A 21229-nucleotide genomic window follows, 5' to 3' on the forward strand; every position below is an offset into this window, starting at 1 on the left:
CGGGGTCCAGCCTCAGCAGGATCCAGGGGTACCCTCAGGGTGAACGGCGTCGGTGAGAGAGACAGACAGAGAGAGAGAAAGAGCGCGAGCGAGCGCAGACTGGGGTGTGCAGCAGAGTCTGGCAATGCTTTATTTTTTACCATAGCTTTTATACCCTAAGTTAGTACATTTCTAAGGGGAAGATAGTTTAACATTACGTCAGCTTGTCCTTCACGAAACCAGGGTGTTTTCTGCATACTTCTTAGTTTCTGAGTCTTGTACATTATCTTCTAGCCTTGGGGCCTATTGACATTTTATGACCTAGGTGAACGCAAAGCTGTTTTCTTTATATTTATTTTCTTTATTATCTGTTCTTTATTGTTCCATTTTGCCTTGAGCTTAACAGAAAACAGAAGTTGCAATCTCATGGCACAGCAGGTTGCAACGTAGTAGAAATACAATCCTGTTAACACAAAGGTCAGTCCTTTTGCAGAAGTTATCAGTTAAATTTATCTAAAAGGTTTGCCACACAAAGACTCTGCAACTCTGGTGAGGCAGCACCTGTTTAGCATTCCTGGTTAAATTGATAATTCTAAACTCTTATTTTTCTAAATCTTTAACCACTTTTAGAATAATATTTTTGTGTTCTCTAATAGGGCTTCCTCACCCCCGAAGGGCTCTGTGCCTATTAGGGCCTTTTGTGTGATCAGGTTCCTTATGCTGTTTATGATTAAGGTGTTGTGAGCAGTCATGTGCATTAGTACGCATTTGCCAAGCAGGCTAGAATGCCAGCAAAGGGGCCTAAATGGAAACACTCCTTTCATCCTCGATAATCTTATAGGATATCACCGTCCGGGGGACATATTGATTAAAGTTCTAAGTTGATTCTGTTGCAGGAAGGGGGATCCCTTCCAGGGCCCGAAAGTGGGGCTCTTGTCCAACACTTGGAAATGATTTGTCCGAGGAGACACATGCTGACAAAGCAAGAGATTTTATTGGGAAAGGGCACCCGGGTGGAGAGCAGTAGGTAAGGGAACCCAGGAGAACTGGCTCGCCGTCTTGGGGGTTTTATGGTGATGGGATTAGTTTCCGGGTGGTCTCTGGCCAATCATTCTAATTCAGAGTCTTCCTGGTGGTGCATGCATCGCTCAGCCAAGATGGATGCTAGCGAGAGGGATTCTGGGAAGTGGACGGACACGCGGTGTCTCCTTTTGACCTTTCCCAAGCTCTTCCTGTTGGTGGTGGCTTATTAGTTCCATATTCCTTATCAGGATCTCCTGTCATAAAACAACACATGCAAATGGTTACTATGGTGCCTGGCCAGGGTGGGCGGTTTCAGTCAGTGTGCTTCCCCTAACAACTCCCCCCTGAGAGACTTCATACTCAAGATACTTCTTGGGAATTGGGGCAGAGATCTCTTTCTTCTGTAACTTTTTCCTGCTGTGCCTGGGCGTAGGCCTGCCTAGCAGAGCAGAAGTCTCTCTCTACCTGATCTAAGCTGGGGTGTTCCACATCTGAAACCAGCTTTCACTCTTGTAATAACAGCAATTTAGTTTGAAACTGTTGGTGCCTCTCAGAGATGAAGTAGACAGGGGCCAAACAGGAGGCCTAACAGGATGGTCATCACTGGTCCCCAGAAACAGGAGGCAACATTTGGGGTGAGGGCTGCAGGGTTTGTGACCTTTTTTTTTTTGATTGGCTGGTGGGGAAGCAACGGAGCTGTGCTCCAGGAATCTTGTGTTTAGTCTGAAGTTAGCATCCTCCACCTGGGCGGGGGCTCCAGTTCTGTTGAAGAACTCAAAGACTTTGTTATGCATATTTCTTTGGGTAGGAACTAGGACCCTGTCTCAAGGCTGTACCACCATTTGATTGTTTCTCCTCCGTTTCTGTATTCCCTCCTTTCCCTGATTAGCAATCATTTGAATCCACCCTTTGGAACTCAGGGAAGGTCAAGGAGGCTGAATGAAGCCTATATCCTACAGATAAGAAATGGAGAACACACAGCAGATCTGTACTCCAGAGTCGCCACCCCACAGAGTCCTGCTCAGTTTTAATTTAGGGAACAGGGCAGCTATGACTGTGATAACTTCCTGTCAAAATGGGGCATAGGACTGCCTCAGCTTGGAAAAGAAACACTGAATTGGAAGTATTCCTGAGTTCCAAGTCCTAGATATGAGCCTTGTATGATTAAAATCTCAATCCCTTGGTATGCCATTTTGGTGTAACAGACCCAATTAGTAGTAGCTGGAGGAGGGATAACTGGAATTTTAATAGACAAAATAAATCTCTTTCTTTTTAGAAGAACAGGCCTGAAACCCAGTCTGGACCTGGCACTTCGGGGAGACTTTTAGCCAGGTGGCCAGTTGCCTAGTTTTATAAAAAGTAAGGTAGAAGTTACTAGCTTCCAGCAGACATTGTTTTGAGAATGGTGGCATCTAAGCCTGACACGACTCAGAAAACTCAAAAGTGTTTAACAATACGATGTCTAATCTGAAATTACACCCATAGTAACACCTGGTTATTTCCCAGGGTCTCTGAACCATAGCTGAGTACTCTATTTTGACTTTTAATTGTAAAATTTTCCTTAATAGCCAAAGCAGATGTCACCATTAATGACGTCAGTGTTTCTCTAGGTATGAGAAGATGCAAGAATTGGGACTCTTTAATCTCTGTAGATGTAGATAGCAAGTGTCAATCTTCAGTTGGCAGAGCCCCTTCTTGCTCATAAACTTGACCATAAATTTGAGGGGGCCATTTCATGACCATTTTATCCCATGGTGCTGAGAATGTTCATTCTCAGGTTTGGCAAAGATTTTGTTGACAGGCCACTCAATGTGCTGTTACTGGACTAGGCCATAAAACAGTATCCAAAATTCTCTGAACCACCTGTCTTACTGGCCTCTTGGTCCAGGAAAACATTCCCTCTTGTTGCTTCTTCCCATATATAGAGTTACACTGTTATCATCATCGATCTCATAGGGAACTATATATTATTCTATCAGAGGCCTCAGTCACACATTTGGCAGTGTAAGAAACAGCAGTTTTGTAAAACAGGTGAAATATAAAGAACATAGCCAGCAGTATTAGTAAAGTCAAAAGTAAGACTTAAATTAAGAGCTTCCTTTAGCTGTACCCCAGTATATCCCAGGTCGTCTGACTTAGTCTACTCTGTACGAATCTTTATCTTTCAGGGAAATTATACATTGGCACCACCGTCTATAAAGCACATAGCCCAGTTTTCTAGTGTTACTAGACTGATTATCCTTAATATGATTTAATTGTTTCCAACACAGAGGAGACTTTAAACCTAAATTACCATAGCCTGGTGTTATCTTTATAAATCTTTCTCGTAATTGTGGGAGATTTCTTTCTCCTTTGCTGAAACTTTTCTTGTTGCTCTGATTGAGCTTGAGTAATAGAAAAAAGCTCAAATTTATGGCCAGAGTCAGAGCAGGCATTATTAATTGGCCTGGTGAGGGAATCCCACCTAGTAATATCACATTGACCTGAATATGACTATAATTTTATTTTTTTAAGTAAATTTTCTCAGGGCCAACCAATTAGAGCCTTGGAGTACAGAAATTCACTAAGGTAACCCAGAACTAGACACAGGTAATTGGCCACAAACCCAACAATTGGACTGATTTCTAAAACTAGCATAGGATCAGGCCTATGATAGAAAAGCATTTGATTTATATGCAAAGGTGTAAGAAGTCAAGAAAACATTATAAATGATCATACGAATCAGATCGAGCATCTTGGGCAAGCTGTCTACCTCTGATGTTGTCTTCTCATCCTGGTGTAGTGTAGTTTCTCCTGTTTGAGCATCATTTTAAGGTGAGATCAGGTCAGCTGTCTTCTCTATAGACCAGTCCAGTGTAGGGGCCTTTGGAGGTGGGAATTAATCTGAAAGTTAATTTCCCTTCAGTTTCATTGTGCATGAGCTAGTTAAGAGTACCTGATAAAAAGTCCTTCCATCCAGGTTGGAGACAGTCTCTTAAATTATGTCTTTTTCCAGTCCTGGTTGCAGATCATGAGGCATCTGATCTTCATCCAAAGATAGATTACTAAAAAAAAAAAAACAAAAATAGATTACTGAGATAAGCTTCAGAAACAAACTTAGGGTGTTCTTTAAGAATTCTATTAAATTTTACATTAATATCACCTAACAGCAAAGAACTATCCAAGAAATGAGTCTTACTACATGCAGACCTCCATTAACAAACTGGGATTTAACATTTTTTGAAATATCTTTTTCTCCCTAAAGTTACCCTCATTTTTATCAAATATAACCAAATTAAGGCTAGTTTGTTTGCAAAATAGGTCTGTTCTCACTAATTTTGGTCTAATGATTTATTTATTTATTTTTTTTCCCATTTATTTTTATTAGTTGGAGGCTAATTACTTTGCATCATTACAGTAGTTTTTGTCATACATTGAAATGAATTAGCCATGTGGTCTAATGATTTATATAACCATAATTGATTATAGACTTTTTTTTTTGCTGAAACATTTATAGAATCTCAGACTGAACTTTTAATATAAAACAGGGCTGGGAAACTCACGCCAAAGGCTTATCACAGATTTTGCCTAACAAATCTAGGTGAACTCTTCCCTTTTTAAGGTCTCAAAAATTGCTTGAGATTTTTGTACCTGGTTAGTGAGATAACCTTCCTAGCTCATTTGATAAACTTACTGCAAACCTAAAAGTTTTTAAATTTCTGGAGGAGTCAGAGAGAAAATATAATTGTTTTGTTTATAATGTATAAATTTTACCAAATTATTTTCATAATTAGTTTGAGAGGAAGGTTTTCCCTACTCCCAGAAAACACAAGATTCAAACCTGTAATTTTTCAGATAGAAACCATAAAAGTTATAAGCATATTCACTGGTTCATTCAGTCCTTTGTTAACTTTTGTGAAGTCATCAGGTTTCTCATTAGAATACCAAGACATATCAAAGTGTTAAGAACTCCATGTGATTTCTAGGATATCTGTATTAGTAATTTTACCATACATTATAACATGAGCAGATTTATTACTCATTTGATATTCTTTTTCATGTAATTTAACCAGCCAAATAAACACAGTTTAATATCTCTCTTTGGGATGTTTCAGGGGCCCTCTGAAGTTAGCTAGAAGTCAAAGGAACTTCAAAAGAATTGATTTAGGAAGTTTTATCAAAAAGATCAATTAAAAGCATTTAGAACATTTGGTCAGATTTAGTCAATGTTGGTGGGTGTATCATTTAGCTTGTTGATATGTCACAATGGGTGCAAATACCAAGGCTCAAGGTCTAGTGAAAGTCAGCTCCGCCATCTTGGACCTAATTGGCTCTAACCAGTTTTCTTATGGCCTGTCATTCCTAACAAAACCCATTTATCTAACTAATTGTAATCCAATTTTAGAAAATCCTGATCACGCATAGTATTTTTTTCATACCTTTTTTAATGAAAGCACACTTCCTGCTTTCCTTTAGCAACCAAGAGCTAACTTTTATATTAGCATTTTATAGATTGGTGAACATAAATACCAGTGATAATTTCTAAAACCCTTGCTTTCTTAAAACATTTTAGGATGGCATCAAACATTATTCATTTATAGTCCCAAATCTCTTTAGTTTTTCTGTAAAAGGAAATCAGTGTTTAGTAGTAAATGTTTCAAAATCTCATTTTATTTGGAAATGACCTAATTATTCAATAGACTTCCAATACTTAGTTTAGCACAACCCTTAGAAATTCAAGTAACGCCAATCTGGAGAGACTATTGTAGACAGATATTCCTAAAGAATAATTATTCTTAATAGAGTTTATATACAAACTCATATCTCATTTACATTTTTTAGAAGTTTCTTCACTCGAGGTAATTTCCTTCTTGACAAATTTGTAACAGATATAATATTTAACTTATATTAAACCCAGGTACAATGAAAATATTCTACTTGATGTTAATTACTCTAAGACATGTCTATATTAGATAGGTCAACAAACAAACATTAATATCAGGTATTTAATACTGAATATTCCCCAGTTCACCTGAACCTGGAATTTATTGTTTAATTTAGAATTATTTGATTTGTAAGTGCTTACCTTTCTTTAAGCCAGTTAAATAGAGCTCATTTACAAATTAACCTAAAAAATATTACCCAGAGACAAAGACATACCAAGACGTATTTAGACAGACACAGTACAAGATCTAGTTTCATTTTCTAAGTTTGGTCATGAATTAGATATTACAATATAAAATTTACTAGCTTATAAAAGTTAAAATAAATAAAATTTTTAAAGGCTTTTTCCTTTTTTCCTCAGTCTCAGGAGTTAGAGGTGGTCTAGATAAGTGTTCCTGAGAGCCCTAGTCTCAAGGCACAGGGAAAGAAAATCAAGTTCTAACAAAATGGCAGCAGGTCCAAACCAGTTGGTGGCCAGACAAAACAAAATGGCCATCAAAAATCACAACACAGAACAGAGTTAAAACACAAACGTATAAACCTGGCAGTCCTCATCAGACACTCCCTTAAATACAAGAATACCGTCTCTCAGAACCTTCTATAGAGACACAGAACTTGAGATGTCTTCAAAGATTTCAAGAGGAAAGGAAGCCAGGTTGAAAGAAGGAGGCGGTGGGAAAGGGGGGCAAAAGGGGTAGCCTTACAGACATCTCCCGCCACCTGCAGAAACCCAGGCATTACGGGACTTCTCCCTGGGCTTCCAGAGAAGGGAAGACTGGAACTCGGCCCTACCAGAAACCAGACCAGAACAGAACCAGAATTCGAGTTCTCTGCCAAGAGGAGGTGATCAGTCTCCAATCCTCAGCTCAAGTTGAGGCCCTTCGACCAGATTTCCTGTATCCAGGACCAGGGGACTAGAAAAACGGGAAGGATAGGAATGGCTAAGGAGAGGAAAGAGAGAGGGAAGGGGAGAGAGGTCAATAAAGTCTCTTGTTCTTTACCGGTCGGGGCCAGTTCCTTACTCTGGCCGGTTGTCCGCGTCAGGAGGAGACCAGGGACAAAGGGGTCCCAGTTGCGGCCGCTGGGTCTGGTCCATTGGCAGGCAAGCTGGCCCCTGAGTACCCCGGGTGGTCAGGATGTCAGTCTCAGTGAAGAAGAGTCCCCACCAGAGTCGCCATTTGTTGCAAGAAGGGGGACCCCTTCCAGGGCCCGAAACTGGGCTCTTGTCTAACACTCGGAAATGAATTTTCCGAGGAGACACATGCTGACAAAGCAAGAGATTTTATTGGAAAAGGGCACCCGGGTGGAGAGCAGAAGGTGAGGGAACCCAGGAGAACTGCTCTCCCGGTGGCTTGCAGTCTTGGGTCTTTTGGTGATGGGATTAGTTTCCGTGGTCTTTGGCCAGTCATTCTAATTCAGAGTCTTTCCTGGTGGTGCAGCATTCTTTCCTGGTGGTGCACGCATCGCTCAGCCAAGATGGATGCAGAGAGGGATTCTGGAAAGTGGACGGACACTCTGTGTCTCCTTTTGACCTTTCCCAAACTCTTCCGGTTGGTGGTGGCTTACTAGTTCCGTATTCCTTATCAGGATCTCCTGTCATAAAACAACTCACGCAAATGGTTACTATGGTGTCTGGCCAGGGTGGGCGGTTTCAATCAGTGTGCTTCCCCTAACAATTCTGTTTGGAGAGAGATCGGGGAAGGCCTTCTGCCTGAGTCACAGAAATTAGGGAGTAGTCTAATATAGCAAGCCTCAGAAAGACAGAGATCATCTTTAAGGTGAGCGCCGGGGCAGCTTTTCGAAATCCCTGAAGTACTGATCTGCCTTGCTTGTCAGGTCTTCTCATGACCTTGTCATAGGTGGGATCTCCTGTGCTGGCTCCCAGCAATATACAGAGTTTTTCTCCTTAGGTAAAGGTGGCTTTGACCTGTATTTTAAGACTGAGGTCATCTAGTCATTGATTCTGGCAAGGAGATAGCAAATGGCACCTTGGACACCTTGGGTAAATCCTGAGATTTGCCAATCTGTTGGCAGATTTCCGTGGAGCAGCCCATAGATTAGAAATGCAGTCTGAGCTCAAGTGCCTCATACGCATCCCTGGTTACCTGCTTTCCTTCCGTCTGCCTTTCAGATGGTCTGTTTGGCAACCTAACAGAATTACATGCCCAAAACCCATAGGATGTTTTGGCATTGGATTTGGTAAATGAGTCTTTGAGAAGTTTGGCTACATTTCTGGAGGCCCTGCTAAATTGATTCACAGCACTCCTCCTGGTCTTTCAGCCCTCTTGAGTGCTAGTGTTTAGCCTGGTGATCTCTGGAGCCTGCCCAGTTTTAAAAGAGAGATGAAACAACACGGAGTGCTAAATGAAAAAGACCATTTGTGGTTTAACCTTGGTTTTCCTCTCTGTCTCAACGAGAAGTCACATGACTTTTAAAAATTACAGCTAGGGCCCATTGATTCAGTAAAGTGTTAAAAAAAAATTAGACTTCAAGGACCTCTCACCACTTGGAAGAGATGACCTAAATTTTTTTTTTTTGCTGTGGTTGGTTAAATCCATTGTGATTCTGATTGTTCCCTGAGGGATTCTAGATTTATGAGGTAAGGTATCTTTTTTCATTTCTTGGGGCAGGAATTTGTGAGTCTTCAGTCCTGTATCATTTGAGCCCTGTTCCAAAATCCAGCCCTGCCTGATATAGATAGAACAAAAATTTACTCATACACAGGAAAAAAGGGAACTCTCTTTTTTACATTAAAAAAAATAGAGGAAAAAAGGAAAGGGAAAGGAAAAACTTTGTGTGGACAGCTATATCATCCAGTAGTAGTTAATTGAAACCCCAATTTTTCTAAATAAAACCTTCCTGTATATACTAACCTTGCAGGCAGTAGAAGTGTTAGGCCCTTGACACTGTGTTTAGTTGTCCTTTTGCCCAAATAGCAGGAAGGAAGTGGTCCTTTAAACCAATATGCCGGTGTAACTGATACTGCCCAGGGGACCTACGGTGCCAATATGCCAAATGATGCATCATTTTTAAAAAGTAGAATTTATTGTTATCAATAGAGGTCACTCACTGAGAAGTTGGTATCTAAGGACATACCCTCTTAAACCATACTCTTCTTGGTTATCTTGGAACTAGTATGCTCCTGAGGGTATTCTGTATTTAAATCTCACTACCAAAGGTAGTCAGATCCCACTATTACTTAAATTTCATATCAGTCCTTAGCTCTTTGTGAATTTACTACAATAAAATTCAAACATAAACGTCTATAGAAATTGCACTTTTCCATTAGTTTCTTTGAATCTCATTCATATTCAGATATGAACTCTAATGTGATATTACTAGTCCTCAAGTAGTAGTGGGCTGCAAATGCTTTGTTTTCTATTTATGGGTAGGTATCACCCCAGTGGCTCAGTGGTAAAGAATCCGCCTGCCAGTTCAAGAGACAGGTTCTATCTCTGGGTCCGGAAAGATACCCTGGAGAAGGAAATGGCAACCCTCTCCAGTATTCTTGCCTGAGAAATCCCATGGCTAGAGGAGCCTGGCGGACTCCAGTTCATGGGGTACAAAAGAGTCGAATGTGCCTTACTGACTAAACAACAGTATCATCCACCCCCAATCCCCATGCAGTTTCACTTTCTTTTCAAAGGTATCAGAAACATTTGTGCAAGAACTTAAATAGTGGAAAAGGAGATGCCTTTTGTCTAAAAGGTTCTACCAAGAAATGCCGCGTGGGGCTGTGACACATAAGACTTTGGGACTAGGCCTGCAAGTAGATTGAGTCCCCTTTTTTGGGACAGTTTCAAAGTTTCCTCTTAGAAAAGTTTTGGTAATTCTTAGATCCCATAGGTTTGATCATGAGGGAATAGATCACACAAACTCATGTCTCACGAAGGCCAAGGATAGCATCATAAAATTCTTATTCTTGAAAAAAATGAGATAGAATTGCTATTAAACTTCTTCCTCGAAGGAAGCCTCTTTTGGAGAGGCGTATTGGCAGCTGAAAGTATTTTAGGACAATTGATGGACAGGAAACATGTATTTGAGGATGTTTGAAGGTAACGTTTCTCTGTGGGGTAATTGTCTTTGTGGGAATTATGTCTAAAAAATATGAAAACTTTTAATGCAGCAGTCATTTATTAAAGTATGTTACCCACAATGACAACCTAATTTGGAAATATTTACTGAACGCTTCTTTGTGTTAGGCTCCAGGCTAGGTGTCCCTGACCTTGAGGAACTCTGCAGGGTAAGGGGCAAGTAACCAGAGGGTACTAGGCAGTGGTGAGGGCATTAGTGGAACCCAACAAACCAGTTATTGCCTTTACATCATAGAAAGAGCAGTCTACACTCTTTAAAAAGCTCCATAGGTAGTATCAGATGAGATAATGGCCTATTAAACATACATGTGTTTTACGCATATCCTTGCCTTGACTTGGGGTGTCTTCTAAGCCAGGTTCCTAAGAGCAACTCCTTATCACACCGTTAGATGAGATAGATGCTGTTATTACCCCAACTTTACAGATAAAGAAACTGATACACAGAAAGGATCAGGAACTCTCAGTATCACTTGTGTGCTACTTGCGTGAGGTGGGGCTGGGCCTGGATTGAGCCCTAGGCCATTTGACCACTGCCTCTCAATCTTGCTGAGCAGACAGGGACTACTACTTGAAAAGGAACTGTAGTGTGGTGTATAAACGTGAGTGCTCTAGCATGCAGTTGGTGTGTACATTTAAGATTTTAAGCAGCCGGGAGGAAATTTCAGTCCTAGCTAAAAGCTCTGGTATTATAAATGAAATAATATAAAGCTTTTGGTTAAGAATCCAGAAGCTTGTTCTAATGTTAAACCTTTACTGCAACTAGGCTACAAAAGGAGCACTTTTGTAGTCAACATATGAGCATTTTGAGCATCTACTGAGTGCTTTTTTGAATGGGTAGAGACAGCTTCACTTTTTACATTAGTTTGGAGATGCCTATGATTAATCATTTCTGTTAAGTTCCCAATCACTTTTTGTCCAACAGATCTGCGCGCGCACACACACACACACACACACACACACACACACACACACCCCACCCCACCCTGTTCCCAGTAACAGTTCTCTCACTTCTCTTTCTTACATACTTCAGGGCCTCACTGTGGAGCCCTTGCTCCAAGAAGCGGCCTTCATGCTTTAGGCACGGTCCCCTTGCCCTGTTTATCTTTTTCTTTTTGACTCCTGCAGATCCTGGGGCAGGGTGACCTTATTAAAGACTTTGTGAAACAAAGTTGTCTGTCTTCTCTTTAGAGATACCTCTCCCCTCCTCTGTTGGTAATTCAGAAAGCACCTCTGCTTATCCTTTTCTTTCATCTCCCTAAAATAGTAACACATGGTCATTGCTGTCCTGAGCAGCCAGTTACTATATAGTGATTAGATAGTGCCAAATCTTACCCCATCTTCCCACCTTGAGCCAGCTGATCAGTTTTCAATATTCCATGCCTGGCTTCTGGGATAGAGAAAGATGGACACCTAAAAAATTGCCCATGACCCTTCCCTCCGTCTCTATTCAACTTTGGCCTTGTTATCTTCCTTCTTACCATTTTTTCACTCCCACTTCTGCTGTTTCCTTTCCTTCTATTTTCTGGAATCTTCCAAGCAAACAGCTGTAACTTTGTCCTCTCCACCCAGCCCCCTTCCCCGCCCCCCGGGAAGACAAGGAGAGAGCACCCTTTCCCTTTGGGGTTAGGCCTCGTTAGCTGTTGTAACCTGAGAAAGGAAGGGAAAGGGCCAGGCCTCTTGAGCCAGCAGTGAGCTCCGAGTAGCTTGCCAGAGGATAAGAGCCTTGCTCACTCAGCGCCCTCCCTCTCTGCTTTCCCCTCCCCTGCTGCAGCAGGGCCCTCCCCCATCCGCACACACGGGCTGCTGGGTAAGTGGCAAGATGGCTCCCCTGCATGTCTCCGGCTGATCGCCACCGCTCCGCCAGTACAATAGAGCCAGCCACTACCAGCAGCCTGGCCCTCCTCCTCCTCCTCCTCCAGAGAGACCAATCCAGCCGAATTCGGGGTTTGCCGTGAGGACTTAACGCTTATCTCTTAAAATCCAGATCTATTTTAGCCTCCCCTCACCACCACCACCTCTCCTTCCATTTACCATTTTTTGGATCCCCAGTTGCTGCATCTCGATTTTCTCTCTCTGGATCGGGTGGCCGGGGAGGAGGTGGTGGGATCTTGGGACAAGGAAGGTGTTCTGTTTTGTTTTTTTAAATTTTTTAGGATTTTTTTGTTTGGTTTTTGTTATTTCTTCCATTCCAGAAAGGGATAAACAGCACTTCCAGGGGGAGAAAAAAAATCATGTTATCAGAAAGCAAAGAAGGGTGAGAGCTTCACATTTCCATGTATCCTTTTTCCCTATCGCTCTAGCCCCCCTCATCTCCCTTCTCTTTCCCATGGCTTTCATTCCGTCTTTCGTTTTGGTTTGTTTTCAGTCATTCTGCTTTCCCCCTTTGTCCTTCCTGCCTGATTTCTAATTGGCCTCACTTGCCCTCTCTGTGTGGGAAATAGGTATTTTTTGGATGAGCCTTTTCTTTAGATTCAGGCAGTTGTATCTCGTGTTTCTGTGGGAGCCTATTAGCTGGGGGCACAGTTCTGATTTTCTCCTCCCCCCCACCTCCCATGCATCCCTCCCATGCTCTGGGGAGGCTGTTCTGACCTCTGAGTGTCAGGCAGCCTGTCGAGAATGCCGAATTTTCTGGTGGTGGTTATCAGCCTGTGGAGGCTTGGCTTCTCCTCTCTTGAGACTTAGAGAGGGGACCCTGTTCATCTTAATTTGTTTCCTGCCCTCCCCTCCCCACCCCAGTGTTTGGGTGGTAGTAGGGGTGAAATTAGAGATACAAGTTAGGGATGAAGACAGAAAAAAGAAGTTGGGAAGCTAGTTTATCTGAAGTGAACCTCTGAGAATCATTGCCTGCAGTGGGACCCTACTTGTGTGATTCGGAGGGGTGGGGGAGTGGGTTCAGTGTTGTTGGGGGGGCACCGGGGGGAGGGATGCATGGTGTGGGGGAGGGTGTGTCCTGACTGGGAGGCCTGCTCTCTTTATCTTTTGGAAGTTGGAATAAGGGAGTGGGAGAAACTGGGCGAAAGCCGAATGTAAGAACAATTCCTACACCTCTGAGCAGGTAAAAGTGGCCTGGTTCTTCTCTGAGCTTTCATACTTTGGCAGTGTTAATTTTTCCTTTTGGATTAGAGAGAGTCCTTGAAGCTTGAACCCTCACCAGCCCTATTCTCCCTACAGCCCCCACCCCACCATTTCTCCATTCCTGGTGTCTCCAGATCTGTGGGTCATTAGGCTTTTACCCTAAGCAGCTAATTAAACCACAAGGTTGGGGTCATTTGCCACAGCCTTGGCTGCTCTTTCTCATTTTTTTAAGGACTCGGGCTTCCTTTAGTTTCTCATGCAGTTTGGTTAAATAAGAGTGCCTGTGACCACGGGCTAGGGAGGCCCTGGGGTTGTGGGCAAATAACAGTCACTTTTGAGGGACTTCTCAGAGAGGGATGTTTCTCTTCTTCATATAAGAGTACTCTGGTGAATTACCTAAGAGCATTGGAGTCCTGAGCTTATGCATCAGAGCTTTATCCCATCTGGACAGTGGGAGGATGTGGTTGCTGTGATCTCTGCTCTTTCCCCTAGGAAAAAGGTTGTCTGCTTTTCCTGTGGGGGCAAGGTCTCTAGTTTGGTCTGAAAAGCAGCCCTCCCAATCCCACCCAAGTATTGAGGCATGGAGGTTTCCTTGACCCAAGACCTAACATCTTGTTCTCTCTTCCCCTTGGTTCTTTCCTGCCCCCCAAACTATCCCCATACTGACAGTGAGGAGAAGGAGGAAGTGACCATGGACACAAGTGAAAACAGACCTGAAAATGAGGTTCCAGAGCCCCCCATGCCTATTGCAGACCAAGTCAGCAATGATGATCGTCCAGAGGGCAATGCTGAGGATGAGGAGAAGAAAGAGGTAAATATCCAAGCCACCTACTGGGGTGGGTGGGCAGGAGTGGACGTAGGGGAAAGAGTAGAACACTCCAGTGATCCCTCTTCCACAGTGGGATAGCTTAAAAAAGGGACTAGGCAAAGATTTGGATCAGGACAGGGCCAAGGGAGAATTCGCTGGTTTAGCCAGGGAGACCCTATGTGATGGGACAGGGCTCCTTCATCCCACTTTCCTTGTTGGGGAAGTAGTGCAGTTGGGGAGGTTTGTTACCACCCGGAAAGTCAGTTAATGGCCCTTGATCTAAGACCCAGGCTTAGCTTTCTCTAGCTTCTCCCTGTGGTAGCCCCCCTAGCTTTCCCTCCTTTTTAAAAGCATGTTGGAGCTCAGCGCCATCTAGTGGGCTTTGGTGGATCTCCGCTGACCACCATGCTGAGGAATTTTTGTTGCTGATCTGCCCCCCAGTGGTCTTGTTGCAAGAAGCTACTCAGAAGCCAGCTCCTGGGGTGATCCCAGAGGCCCCTTGGCTATTTTTGTGACTCCTCAACTTACTTTTTGGGCATATATGTTATCTTGTGTCCTGCACCCAATTCAGGGGGCTCCTCCCATCAGAGCCAGCGAAGTCTTCTTGGCTCTTAAAAGTAATTAGAGAAAGAGTTAGCTGGGTTTGGGACTAGAGTAACAGGGTGGGAGGGACTGTTGTGTGTGTAGCCTTTCTTTGGTGTGTGTTGCGGGGGTGGGGGCCGGTGAAAGTGATTTGATGTGCAGAATATTATTTATTACAAGGTCCTTCTTCCCCGTAAAACTTTGTCCAAGTACCTCATGTACGGTAATCCGCCCGTAAAATATAACCCTGCCCAACTGGCCAATCGCTGATGCCGCCTCTTCCTCTGGACCCAACCGCTGCTACTGAGCTGCCCAGTCAGAGCCGAGTCTGCTATCCAGGTGTCTTGGCCAGAGGGGGGCATGTGTATGGGATCCTGTGATGGGCCCCCTTTTGCCTCCCTGCCTTGCTTACATCAGGGGGCCAAGAAGAGCACTGTTCTGGAGAGACTTGTATTAAGAAAGCAAAAAGCATTTGGAAAGGGGTGGACTTGCATCATCTCCCTCTTTGGGACACCCCAAGAAGAGCTTGTGTCAGTGCTGGGGCGCCTGCCCACACGCCCTTGCCCTTTTGAGGACTGTGGGTTGCCTTGTTTGCTGCAGACTGTTGGGATCCCCAACTAGGGCACCAAGACCTCCTAAAGAGTCAATGTTTGTGATCACAGTGCCAGCTGTAAAATACCAAGTGGGGCTCTCGGCTTAAGCTGTGACGACTAGGAACCCTGCAGAGAAGTCTAGGGTCTGAGCCCAGGGATTTAATGCTGATGACAGCCCAGCCATGTATCATCATTTGCTCATCAGATGGACTTTCCTTTGGTCCCTGTTGTCCATGGTGAAGGGCAGCATGTTGGTTGCTCCAACTTCTCCTCCATCCCTGGAGGCAGGGGCTCATCCATCCACCTGACTGGAACCACTGTCTCAGCTGGAGTCCCTGAGGAGATGCCACACACCACTCAGAAGAAAAGTATTCTGACCTTGCTGCTGAATGTGTGCCAGGTCCTGGGGCTATCCACCTACTACCCCCAGGCTGCCTTCAACAGAGGCTTCATGAACCCACTCGGTGAGAGGACCCCCTCCCCAGTTACAGGCAGAGGAGAAAGGGACTCTGGAGTCATCACCTGGATTCCAAGCACTGGGTGGTGGTGTTGCTGCAGCTTGCCACTGGTGGACATAGGGTCCTGCCTGCCTCTCACGATAAAAGGCCAGGACCATTCCTGCTACTCACAGGCCATCTCATCAGGGACTACAGGATGATGCCCCTACAGGGCCAGAACTGATATCTCTGCCCCTGTCCCCCTGTACCCCTCGCTGAGCCTGGCCACCGCCAGTGAACTGTCTTGACATCATGGAAGCTGGGCAGCGTCCCCCCACACGTTTCCCTCCCGCCCCCCGTGCGCCCCTGGGAGGACTCTGGCAGTGCCGTGCCGACCACCACGCCGTGCGCCCACCTTTTTTGCCAACCCAACCCCCCACCAATTGCACAGCGCCTAGCAGGGAGGGCTCATTCTGATTGGACCGGCGGTTGACTAGATACAGTACACAGTGAGGTGCGATTGGCTGAACTGAAGATCCCAGGTGTGAGATGGTACCTGGAACATTTGTCATATTCCTAGTTTATTTTCCTCTTTATTTTCTTCTTTCTCCTCTTTTTTTTTAATCTTTTATGTTGATTTTTTTTCTTTATCTTTATTCTGATTTCTTTATTGGATTTATTTATCTGGTTCATGTTCTACCTGTTTTAATTAAGACTTTTTTTTTTTCTCACTAACTTACCCATCAAGAGCGGCCTGGCTAGGGGTCAGGCTGGCCCTTAAAGGAGACCAAGGAGACTTGGTTAGACAACACAAACGGGGCTGGCGGGTGGATGGGGGAAAGGGATTTCATCAAGAGGGCTCCTGCCCTACCCTTTAGAAGGGTGTTAGGTCTTAGTTTTTCCAGAAATAAGCACTTAAATCTGAAAATGCTCTGTTCCCCTTTTCGCTCTCTCTTCCTCTTTTTGCTCTGTCCACAGTCTTCCACTGAGTGTTTGGGGGCAGAAACTTGCTCAAAAGCAAGTTTGGAAGTTTCTGGTCCTTGACAGAGCCCCTAAGGCATAAGCCCTGTTTGGAGACGACATAGTAGGGCTCTGCTAGAGCTCAGTACAGTGGTCAGAAAGTCTGAAACTCTTCCTGGGTACTGTCTGCCCTTCATAAAATCTTGTCTTTACCAAAGACACCTTTAAATTCTTTCTGCCAGCACTTGGCTTCAGAGGCTCCTCTCCAGTGAGTCTGGTGCTGCCCTTTTCCACAGTGTGGCAGTGATCCAGGCAGTTTTAACAGTCTGTTGTCCAAGCTGCTCAGAGCCACTGTCTGGATGTCAGGCTGGGCGTTGAGTAGAGGAGGAGGATTATACTGTCGCAGCTGCCATCCCAGAGTTGGTTTTCCTTGTTTACTCATATTTTGCTCCGGTTAGCAAGGAAGACCTCAGAAGGACTAAATAACTCAGTTTGGGGCATAGCTTGTTCGGTTTGGTGTCATCTCCATCAATAGAGACCAGTGGAAGAGGGCATGACCAATGCTTTTAAAGGGCTGGGAGGCTACTGAAATTCTTCCAGCTTATTTCTGGTTAAGCTAATACATAGGTGTGGTATGGACTAGATGACTTTTTCCTGCTGTGATGTTTGGTTTTATTTTTTTCTCTAACTTGCATTGATTCTGCTTCGTTTTTGCCGTTTGCCGCTTCTGTTTTGGTCTGTCTGTCTCTGTGTCTCTATCTCTCTGTGTCTTTGGAACCTGTGCTAAGACTGCCCCATCTAACCTCCTTTCCACCTCTCTGTGGGGTGTGTCTCTCTCTCCCCCCCTCCCCCCGCCCTTTCTTCTCTATACAGAGCTCGCTGCCCAAATCATTCAAGAGGAAGATCTCCGTTGTCTGTAAGTCCAGCCCCAAGTCCCTGATACAGGTCCAGAATACCGTAAAACCCAAGAGTTCATAGAGAAATAGACTCCCGTTCTGTCTCAGTGGCATTCTTGGGTCACCCCTTGCTATTCTAGCAGCTCCACCCAGCAAATCTGGCATAGTTAAGGCTCCAGTTTATAATTCAGAACTTCATAAACAATTCTTGTCAATCCCCCCCCCCCATTTCTTTCTTAACCCTAATGAGATAACTGAAGTGTCTCACTATTACTTATCTATAGTCCTGCTTTTTTCAGGAGTAGGTTTGAGGGATTCCTATAAAATGTTTACCAGTTTATGCCTTATTCTAAGAGCACATCTGAGAAAATGAGAGTTCCCACACCTCAAACAGTAACAACTTGAACATTTTTCAATGAGAAACTCTTTAAGTTGAAAAAGTGTAATACTTAATAGATCTTTATGACTTAAATATCAACCTATTAGTGTGAATATTAACCTGAAGCATAACCAGGTCACGTCATGATCTAAAACTAACTTGAATTTTATTATCAGATAGTCTTTTCTCATTCCCATGGCATCCTCAGTATGTCTTCTCCAGTGCTTTAGGTTTTTCTACCAGTAAAAGTTTAAATGCTCACCAGCCTAGTTACTTCTCCCTTTTTGCCTTCAGAGATCAGTAGTTTTAATCTTTCAGGAAGTGGCTCCAGGCCTTCTGTTTACTCTGAAACACGGTTTCCCCAATCTCCAACAGTGATATCTTTATGTTAACCTTTTACTAAAATTCTAGTTGAAGGCTATCTGTGGGTGTTGTGGCGTGAACCAGCAGAGAGCCTGGGACCATCTAACTGTGGGGTCCTATTTCTTGGGGACAGCAGCTACCAAGGGGGTGCCGGCTGGAAACAGTGACACAGAGGGGGGCCAGCCTAGTCGGAAGCGGCGTTGGGGAGCCAGCACAGCCACCACCCAGAAGAAACCCTCCATCAGTATCACCACCGAATCACTCAAGGTGAGGTGGGAGGGGCCGGGGAAGGGAGGATGAGACACATGCGGTGGGAGTAGACATGGGCCCAGTGTAACGGGGTGGGGGGGTATCTGTGTCCCAGAGCCTCATCCCCGACATCAAACCCCTGGCGGGGCAGGAGGCTGTTGTGGATCTTCATGCTGACGACTCCCGAATCTCTGAGGATGAAACAGAGCGTAATGGTGATGATGGGACCCATGACAAAGGGCTGAAAATATGCCGGACTGTCACTCAGGTAAGGCTCCTATGCCCCACTTTGGGAGGGTGGGGCCTGAGTGCAGAGTGAGCAGCTGAGTAGGGAGCTAGGTGGAGCTCTGGAAGGGAAATCTGCTGTCTGTGCAGAGGGTTGGCTTAATTGACATTTGTAGGGGTCAGCAGAATATGAAATCTACCCTGTTGCCTGCGAAGAAGTTCTGTTAGAACACAGTCACACCAGTTCATTTACTTTTCTCTGTGGCTGCTTATGTGCTATAATATCAAGAGTTGAGTAGTTGGAACTACATGACTCACAAATTCTATAATGTTTATTGTCTTGCTCCATACAGAAAAAATTTGCCAATTCCTGCCTTAGTTTTCCTCATGGATGAGTTAAGGTATTACCAATCCCAGGATGTGACAGAGGTGAACCTAATAATGAAATCTCCCCCCTAGTGGAAAGAACACTTTAGGCTGACTACCACCATCTCTCCCCAAGAAACCAGAGGCAGAAAAGAATATGCCAGTTTGGTGTTTAAGAATCCCTCTGTTACCTGATACCTTACAGGTGGTACCTGCCGAGGGCCAGGAGAATGGGCAGAGGGAAGAGGAGGAAGAAGAGAAGGAGCCTGAAGCAGAAGCCCCTGTGCCTCCCCAGGTCTCAGTGGAGGTGGCCTTGCCCCCACCTGTGGAACATGAAGTCAAGAAAGGTGGGTGCAGCCCTGAATGAAACGTGTGGCTCCCTGCATCCCCAGAGCACCCGATTTGGACCTCTTACAGCATCGAGTGTCTTCTGCCTTGTATTGTAGTATTTTATACATCTGTCTTGTCGTCGTCTTGTTACCAAGCTACTTGAGGGCTAGGTTCGAATCTGTTTAATCTTTGCGTCTCCATGATGAGATCAGCCTGGACTGTACCTTGCACAGTGCAGGTGCTCAGCACATTTAGATGGAAGAGTGACTACCGATAGGGAATTTAAAAGTCCTGCTAAAGGTGAAAGCCAGCATTGCTCCCTGCTGAAAACAATTCATGTGCTCTATTTGATAGTGACTTTAGGAGATACCTTAACTCGACGTTCCATTAGCCAGCAGAAGTCAGGAGTTTCCATTACGATTGATGACCCAGTCCGGACTGCTCAGGTGCCCTCCCCACCCCGGGGCAAGATCAGTAACATCGTCCACATCTCCAATTTGGTAAGTCATCATTTCCCACAGTGCAGCTTGATGTGGAGTCAGAGCTTTGGACTCGTGTTTCTTAGGTTCAGCTCTTAGATCTGCTGGTTACTCACTCATTGACTCTGAGTGAGTTGCTTAACCTCACAACCTGTCTCATCTGAAAAATGAGAAAAAAGTATCACCCTGCAGGATTGTCTCAAGTTTGTAGGGAGCCTGACCTGAGCATATTTCTTGCCTTCTTCCAGACCCTGAAGTTTCATTCTCATTGGCAGGTCCGTCCCTTCACTTTAGGCCAACTGAAGGAGTTGTTGGGACGTACAGGAACTCTGGTGGAAGAGGCTTTTTGGATTGACAAGATCAAATCTCACTGCTTTGTAACGGTGAGGGGAAGGAGCTGGTTCTCTGTGCCCTATATCTCCTTCTGTGGCCAGCGTGGGCAGGTTTGAGGCCTTGTGGCAGTGGGAGGGAGGGAAGGCCTGTTGTGACCTTCTGCCTCTCCCTTCCTCGTCAGTACTCGACAGTGGAGGAAGCAGTTGCCACCCGCACAGCTCTGCATGGGGTCAAATGGCCCCAGTCCAACCCCAAATTCCTTTGTGCTGACTATGCTGAGCAAGATGAGGTAAGACACCAAGGGAGGGGCGGGGGGCCATCATTTGCGAGATTGCAGTGAGACCCTGGCCAAACCGGTGGTCTCTGAGTGTCCTCTCCCCTCCACTTTGGTTCCGAGTTGAGCCGTGCTCCTTCAGTGGGGTGATGTTGTCCCCAACCCTTGTACCTTCTCTACCTGCAGCTGGACTATCACCGAGGCCTCTTGGTGGACCGTCCCTCTGAAACTAAGACGGAAGAGCAGGGGATACCACGGCCACTGCACCCCCCGCCCCCACCCCCAGCCCAGCCACCACAGCACCCCAGGGCAGAGCAGCGGGAGCAAGAGCGGGCGGTTCGGGAGCAGTGGGCAGAACGGGAACGGGAAATGGAGCGGCGGGAGCGAACTCGATCCGAGCGTGAGTGGGATCGGGACAAAGTTCGAGAAGGGCCCCGTTCCCGATCCCGGTCCCGTGATCGCCGCCGGAAGGAACGCGCAAAGTCTAAAGAAAAGAAGAGTGAGAAGAAAGGTACTTAGCTGCAGGGACACAGTACCCGCCTGTAAGTGGGCAAGGGACTCAAATAGAACGGGCCACAGGGTCACGTGCATCAAGTCTGAACCACTTCTTTCCACCTCAGAGAAAACTCAGGAGGAACCACCTGCCAAGCTGCTGGACGACCTTTTCCGCAAGACCAAGGCAGCTCCCTGCATCTATTGGCTCCCGCTGACTGACAGCCAGGTGAGTGCCTGCCTGCCCGCCCTGCTCAGAGATGCATCAAGGCTGTGGGGGGGCGCCCCGGAGGGCAAAGTCACGTGACTATGGGAGGAGTAGGCCTAGGTATCATATCTGCTAAGGATAATAGGGCAGAGGCTAAGCAT

The 21229-nt window shown here is 45.2% G+C and overlaps 1 protein-coding gene across 11 annotated transcripts in view; it reads left to right on the top strand.

The window, feature by feature from the left end:
- The window catches only part of ACIN1 (apoptotic chromatin condensation inducer 1), a 37953-nt gene that overhangs the window by 15232 nt on the left and 1492 nt on the right, over window positions 1-21229 (top strand). For 4 of the 11 annotated variants that reach the window (XM_070468854.1, XM_020909654.2, XM_020909681.2 and 1 more), the window contains 10 exons: window positions 13764-13905; window positions 17348-17390; window positions 18246-18379; window positions 18477-18629; window positions 19158-19299; window positions 19637-19782; window positions 20037-20144; window positions 20276-20383; window positions 20555-20879; window positions 20989-21089. In XM_070468854.1, the coding sequence (XP_070324955.1) occupies window positions 13764-13905; window positions 17348-17390; window positions 18246-18379; window positions 18477-18629; window positions 19158-19299; window positions 19637-19782; window positions 20037-20144; window positions 20276-20383; window positions 20555-20879; window positions 20989-21089 (1402 nt within the window). Of the gene's footprint in view, window positions 1-11729; window positions 11971-12211; window positions 12274-13763; window positions 13906-17347; window positions 17391-18245; window positions 18380-18476; window positions 18630-19157; window positions 19300-19636; window positions 19783-20036; window positions 20145-20275; window positions 20384-20554; window positions 20880-20988; window positions 21090-21229 lie in introns of those variants that run through there. The other 7 variants (XM_070468856.1, XM_020909673.2, XM_070468857.1 and 4 more) reach the window with 5 other exon arrangements.

This window comes from Odocoileus virginianus, chromosome 6 (assembly GCF_023699985.2).
Source record: "Odocoileus virginianus isolate 20LAN1187 ecotype Illinois chromosome 6, Ovbor_1.2, whole genome shotgun sequence".
NCBI lineage: Eukaryota > Metazoa > Chordata > Mammalia > Artiodactyla > Cervidae > Odocoileus > Odocoileus virginianus.